Raw genomic sequence first — 7452 nt, forward strand, 5'->3', positions numbered from 1 at the left:
TTGGCAGAGCATACCAACACATCAAGCACTAAATAAACACTAATAACGTGGCTGGGTATTTCCAGTGTCAAGACCGAGCCTGCTGATAAACGATTCACAGCTCCCGGATGTGGGTGTAGTGTTGGGAAACTGAAAACCTGCCTGGGATTCAGCACACACGCTGACCCTTGCCACCCTTAATGCCCATCAGAGGAGGATTCCATGTCCAAGCTGAAACAGAGCCCCAGCATGCTTCAAGGTCAATCAGATGGTTACAGGGAGGCTCAGAGAATAGGGAAGGACCAAGCGTCTATGCGTTCCCCAAAATTATTTCATAGTTTCCATTGGCCACCTTTCCCTTCCATATCCATAGAAGAGAAACAAACATTGCATAAAACTCTTTCAGAACTGTTGATCCTGTCTCCTGGACACAGCATTTAAAGGTGACTGCAAGGGCTCTCAAGGAAAACAAAGACATCATAGCAACAGAATAAAGGTCCTGTAAGACTTTTCGCAAGCTAAGGCAGGACTAATTTCTCCATTTACAGGTGAAAAGAAGCAGCAGTATTTTACAGTAAGCACAAAGCTTGGTGTTCAAAAACAGACTAATTTCCATTGCTCCTAGTGCTTATCCTTTTAGTGAAGGAAATTTTTTTATGAAGACAACAAACAATATAGCATTTTCTGCAAAAACAGAAGGGGAATACATTAAGTGCCTCTATCTAGTGTTCCATCTGTATTAACTTGCAAATACGAAATTATAAACTAAATTATCACCAATGTAGTACACTAACCAATCTATGAATTTTGATACCAACTTACCAGTGATGTTGATAATTCAGTAGCATACTTTTTTTCAAAAAGTCTAATTTCTGTTTATCTTCTGGCTTTGTGGTATCATATGTTTTTGTACAAACAGACTTACACGTCTCCTTCTTGTTGAATGTGAACTAAGAAAAATGAAAGACTCATGAGCAAAAAGGTTTTAACAGACTGTCTTGTATCAGTATTTAACAATTTCTCCTATGCATTTCATTGCCTATACTATTATACTGAAAACACCTAACAAATTACAGAGGCTAGGTACATTAACCCTCCAGAGAAGGTTTTTATATTGGTGTGTGCTATAAACCCCTCCTGTGCTCACAGTAGGAGCCCTACAGCAAGAGCTCTTTGTTACTGAATAAAACACGTTTTCTGCCATGATTTACCAGATAAGTCATTTGACCTCACGGCAGCCATGCTGTCACAGGCAGCTTCAATTGGTAACTTTCTCTCCTACTACCTCAGTAGAAGAGAATGTGAGAGCTTCAGTCACCAGAAAAGACCAGCTAGCTAACACTATTTATAATTCTTCCATTTTACAGCTGCAATACTTTCAGATCTGGTTCCAAGAAACAAGAGTGCTGAGCAGCAATAATCAGGTTTTGTCACATCCCAAAGAGGGAAGACAACCTGCACAGCATTTCAGGCTACAACTCCACAATGCAAAGCACACAGTTACAGCTAGGTTAAATGGACAGATTTCCATTGTGTGGAATTTCAGATGCCGAAGCTCTCTCAGATAAAGCCCTTGTGAAAATCATCTTCAAGATTCTAATCTCCTTTGGTTACATTTGAAAGCACACATTACAAAACATCCCGTCAGAGAACAAACCCTGTAAGGAGATGGTTCTATCCTCTCTCCAAATAAGACTTGGCCAAGGTTTTCAGATGGACGCTTCTTTCCTTCTGCTTGACAAAAATCAAACCTGAATTAGAGACAAAATAAAAAAAAAGAATAAAATATTCTCAGCTGCAAATAATGTTCCCAAATCAACACGTTCATCATAAGTAAAGGAACTACACAGCTTCTCCTGTAGACAACAGTTTCTTCATTTAACCTGTGAGGTGTGAAAATCACTATCCCAGTTTGAAAATAAACCAAACAGAACCAACAATCAAATCTCTTAATCAGCTATTTCAGAACACTGTAGCATAAGTTTCTTTGAGTAATTAGAAATTTCCTACTTGAACAGGGATTTTAGACAAGAATTAAATCTTCATCTAGAGTTTAATAATGACTCTGAGAAAAAAGTATGCAGGCAGATTCTTGAATTTGGGGAAAATTAAACTAAACTAAAATAAAATACAGATAGAGACAGCTGCCTTACAACACACGCTATTAAACAGGTTATCACAGTTTTATTCACCAACACATTTAATAGCACATCCTCCACGTTTTCCCAGTCTATTTTTAAATATATCACATTTGTGTTCTTTAAAGTGTAGACATAACTGGTGCTTAAGCAACACAATATTAACAGTCAAAATCTTTATAGCAAAAACTTTACATAGTTGTACCAGGCACTGATACATTTTGTGCACTCCTATGATGTGTACAAAGAAAACATTTAACACCTCATTAAGATAAATGATGTGATGTTCGCACCTCATTACCACTTTAACTCATCTGGCATAGGCTACTAAAGACAGCAGTAATACTTTGATCTACAGTGACAACTAATGCAGTAAAGTATCATATATATACACACATATTTTAACCTTAAGTTACACTACAACAGTGATTCAGCCTCCACAAGGGCCTATAAATCCATGCACTAAAGTATGAGCAAAGACAACTGAGACAAAGGAAGCAATGTAGGCATCCATCTGCTCATTGAAAATTCTGTATTTGTAAACTTATGTTAAAAAAATAAATAGACATGCCTCAGTGGCACACTGCTGTAACAAGATGTAGATAATACTTTTAGGTAAATTAAATCCATCTTTTTGGAAAAACTGACAATTAAAATGGCACAAACAGTATAATATACTTACGCAGTGTATTCGTAGGGAAGGACAGATTCTACTGAGTCAAGCCTGTTCACAAACAGCTCAATTCCAGACTGAAAGAGCAGAGATAATCAGCAGTTATATTTAAGTACTTCTTCAATTCTCATGGATATATAAAAATAGATTTGTTTGAATAAGGCTAAGGAAAGCTGAAAAGGTAAGATTTGTGCAATTGTACATCTTGATGTGTAATGAACTGTATCCGCTGGGAGCGTAAGTAAAGCACTGTCTAACCATCACAAAAGCAGTGACCACATGACAAAAACACTCAAAAGCTAACATAACCATTCCAATTACAACATAGCAGGAAATCATGCACAAAAATAATATCCTTAGCACAGTTGCCATGTACCAAGTTAGAGCCATATTAGTCATCACCACAACTTTAGTGTAATAAAAGTCTGAAAAGAACAAGAAGAAAAGTGCAGATGAGACCAGTACTTCTCCCTGTAATTAAAATGGTCCATAATTTAAACTGTATAGTAACTAAAAACTGAACTATGAGAATTTAGACAAAGTATTCAGACTGATACACCATTTTAAGTTTGAACAGAATCTCCTTCCAAAGAGGAGGCAAGGACACCAACATTTACCTTCCTATAAAGTTTTTCAGTAACTCTACCAACTCTTGAAATTCAGTCTACTGTGGTTTCAGACTAGTTTGGTCTGTATACATTTGTTCTATATACACAGATGGGCTAGCCTGCCGCTATGGAAAAGGAGAGGTCTCTCACTCTTCCCTCTTAATCTCAAAATCCTTTCCCTTATTCTAGTCTTGCAGTTCCAATAAATTTCAAGTGTTTGCCTTACGCTGCTTCTGGCAGTTATCTGCTTGCACAGCAAAACAATTCAATGGGCTTAAACAGCAAAAGATTTATCCAAAGAAACTTTAAAGAGCAGTTCTTAGTACCATAGCAAGCTGTCCTCACTTCAGCTGTGATAGAATTTTCTTCTTAGTAGCTGGTACAGTGCTGTGTTTTGGATTCAATGAGAGAATAATGTGAAAATACACTGAAGCTTTAAGTTGTGCCTAGGTAGTGCTTATCCTCAGTCAAGGACTTTTCAGTTTCCCATGCTCTGCCAGTGAGAAGGTGCACAAGAAGCTGGGAAGGAGCATGGCCAGGAGAAGCGGACCTGAACTGGCCAAAGGGCCATTCCATACCATGGAATGCCACACTCAGTATATAAACTAGGAGAGCTGGCTGGAAGGGGATGATCACTGCTCAGGGACGGACTGGGCATCCACCAGTGGGTGGTGAGCAATTGTAGTGTGCAACTTGCTTTGCCTGAGTTTTTTTCCCCCCCCCCCAATTAAAATTATTTTTATTATTGTTACTATCATTAGTAGTATGAGTATATTTTTTTGTTTCAATTAAACTGTTCTTATTTCAACACACAAGTTACTTTTCCCCCCTCAATTCTCCTCACCATCTCACTGGGGTCAGCAGGGAGTGAGCAGCTGTGTGGCTCTTAGTTGCCAGCTGGGGTTAAACCACAACACAAATTGAGCTATCTTACTGTGTAATCAGACAAGAGCTGAAGAGCAAAACGAAGGTGAATGCCCTCAAGAACAAACCCTCTCCCTTTCAACAGCAAGCCATCTATTTTCTTACCAACAGAAGAGCATTTCCTCCCTATGAAAATTCACTCAAGTTTGGCCAAACCAAGAAATTCTGGAGGAAAAGAAAAGATGGAAATATCCACATGTATCTGTAGCTCAGATACTTCAGCTGGGTACTGTGTTTCACTGATAGACTTTAGCTGTCCACGTGCAAGTCAGGATGCAGTTCCGGGAGATGTAGGAAGCTCTGTGAGCTGTTAGCATGATCCACTAAGTGAAGACACACCTTGAGGCTCGTCCTTCCCCTGCCCTAAGCCACGCAGACCTGCTGCTCACCTCTGGGTAGGGCACACTTGCCGTAATTCTGTAAGCCACTTCAACTCCCTAACACAGCAAGAAACTAGAGTGGCAAAATGTTGGATAGTTTCCTGCCATGTTAAGCTCAAAAAACCAAGTAACACAGCTGGGTCAATGCAAATGACAGGAATACACCGCCCGGGGGAAGACAGGAACAAAATCTCTTGCTCCCAGCAGCAGGGAGTTAGACTGCCTCAGCTGGTCACAGAACCATGGCCTTAAATTAGCTACTTTTCATTGGAGGAGATTTATGTGAATCCTCCAAATTTTCCTAAGATTAATATGCATTACTACAGAACAGCATATTTGAGAAACAATTTCCCATACAACACCAAATCCTTTTTGGAGTGAGCAGTATTTTTTAAAACTGAGTAAGGATTCTTAATCTTCCGGCAAGAACTGCTGGTTAAGTCAGCACAGATGCCATTCCATTTCTGACGGTATTCCAACCAAAACCAAAAGAAGCAGCCAAACTGAGTTTGTCCAAGCAGATTAGCAGGCAACTTGGAGAAAGGGGGAAAGCCATGAGTCTCACTGCTCTTAGTTACACGCCCTGTTAAAAACATCTCATCCCATCTCACCAATAGAGGACAGGAGATCTGCAGGGATCGTAACAGACAAACAGTACATTTAGAGATCTGGCATGTGGATCTAAATCCTCAGGCAGAGGAAAATTCACTATTACTGACATTGCAATTAACAGTGATAATTGCAAGAAATCTGCGAGAAATGTAAAAAATGAAGGCTGTCCAAGAAAGCTTAATTTTATCTGCTTACAGAAATATGGTACAGCAATAATCCGATCACATATTGTTTCTCCTTACCAGGGACCAGAGTACCTTCACTTGATGGAGAGAATTACATGTGAAGAGTGCTTTAGACTTCTCCATATGCCTATGTCTAATATGTAAATTGATAAGAGGTGGATAATTTCAGAAAGAATTTCTGCAATACTACAGCTGTTGAGGTATTCAGCTGCCTGCTAGTGGTACATTTACATTACCCAAGTACCTCACTTCACATTTATTAAATGATAAATTCTCAGGAGAAGACAAACATTTTGAACATGTTACATGAGTAATAAAAATTCAGAGACATCTGAGAAAGATCACTCCATAAGTAAGTGTCTCAGGCTGGTTACAAAAGATAGTAGGCTACATGGTCCACCTGACTTAAAAAAATAAATCTTTCTTCTACAAGCTTAAAACAGGAATAATCCAAACATAGCAATGTTTTTCAGGGATGTTGTGAAAAAATACAAACTGCAGCTTGAAAGCTTTAGCCTGTATTTGAAAAAAACCCAGTCCTTAATAGGGTGGTGCAGTGCTATAACAGGTCACCCAGGGAGGAGAGAGATGCTCCATGCTTGGACGTTTCCAAGGCTTGCTTAAACAAAGGTAGAGCTGAGTTGATCTAGTGCTGACAACAGTGGTGCTCTCTGTCCTCTCATGCTGCTGGCACGAGGCTGCAGTATGTGACCTGCTGAGGTCACTTCCAAGCACCATTTCTGTGGTCCTATAAAAGAACCTCCACAGGATATTTTACTACTACAACTCAAGTGTCTTCATTATGTGCTTGGCTTATTCCCGGCTCTGCTGATTCAAGACGGCAAAAGGATAAAGTCAGCACATGGTATCTACCAAAAGCATACAGTTTAAGAAGCCTCCTATTCTAAAGAATTACAAACCAGTGTTTCATGTAATGCAGAAGCTGAGAGCTCAGAAAGTGCAAGACAGCCACTTTCTACAGCAGTAAGACCATGGATCATAAAACTGATTGGTCTTGAACTTTCTCATTTGAGTATTAAAGCACAGTCTGTTGCAACTTCCATCACGGCAGTAGGAAACAACTTCAAAAGGTGCCCCAAAGGAGAAAAGACTATTTTTCATCAGAGGAGATTTACATTAATTCTCCCCACCAATAGCATTACAAGCGACTAATTTGGTTATGTGAACTTTGCTCGTCACTTCGGCAGGCACAAAGGTAAGTTTAAGCTTCACTCGACACTCTGAAGCCTAGAAGCCCCTACACTTCAGGTTCCTGCAGCCAGGAAGAGACGGCAAGGAAAGTGTTACCGGGTGCTTACTTTGATATCTGCTCCAGCCACCAGCTGCTTGCTGCTGCCAAGAATCACACACACCCCTCGGCATGACCCGTCACTGCCATCCTTACTTGCTACAGCTTTCCTGCAAGGATTTGAAACGACCCAAGAGATAACCAGCCAGGACTTCCTACTTCCCCAACGTGGCCGTAGCTCACTGGATGAGGCAACAGCTCTCTCCTTCTCTCGAAGGGATCGTGGCCACTTCCCAGCCAGGCCGGAGCTGAGCCAGGAGCCAGCCAAGCACCTCTGCTTGGCAACTAGGTCCTCTGTCTTATCAACTTCCTTTCTAAGGAGCAGTGGCCATAAATTCAAACACGAGAAGTTACACCTCAACACGAGGAAGAACTTTACAGTGAGGGGGATAGAGCATGGAACAGGCTGCCCAGGGAGTCATGGAGTCTCCCTCTCCGGAGACATTCATACGCGCTCCTGTGTCACCTACTCCAGGCGACCCCACCCTGGTAGGGGGGTTGGACCACATGATCAGAGATCTCTTCCAACCCTAACAACTCTGAGCAACTCGAGCACAGCGGGAACTGAACCACGCTCCGAGTCCCCGCAGCCACAGCCCCCGCACCGCCGGGGACCCTCGGTACGGCCGAGCAAGGGGGCGACA

General features: G+C 41.0%; 1 protein-coding gene across 1 annotated transcript in view; it reads right to left on the bottom strand.

Annotated features, from left to right (window-relative positions):
• Positions 1-7452, bottom strand: part of TM9SF2 (transmembrane 9 superfamily member 2) — a 54267-nt gene that overhangs the window by 22652 nt on the left and 24163 nt on the right. Inside the window, exons 4-6 of the mRNA XM_017732596.1 lie at positions 2800-2867; positions 1637-1730; positions 802-929 (exon numbers count right to left, since the gene is read on the bottom strand). Of these exons, the coding sequence (XP_017588085.1) occupies positions 802-929; positions 1637-1730; positions 2800-2867 (290 nt within the window). The remainder of the gene's footprint in view (positions 1-801; positions 930-1636; positions 1731-2799; positions 2868-7452) is intronic.

Source organism: Corvus brachyrhynchos, unplaced genomic scaffold (genome assembly GCF_000691975.1).
Source record: "Corvus brachyrhynchos isolate BGI_N302 unplaced genomic scaffold, ASM69197v1 scaffold12, whole genome shotgun sequence".
Taxonomy (NCBI): Eukaryota; Metazoa; Chordata; class Aves; order Passeriformes; family Corvidae; genus Corvus; species Corvus brachyrhynchos.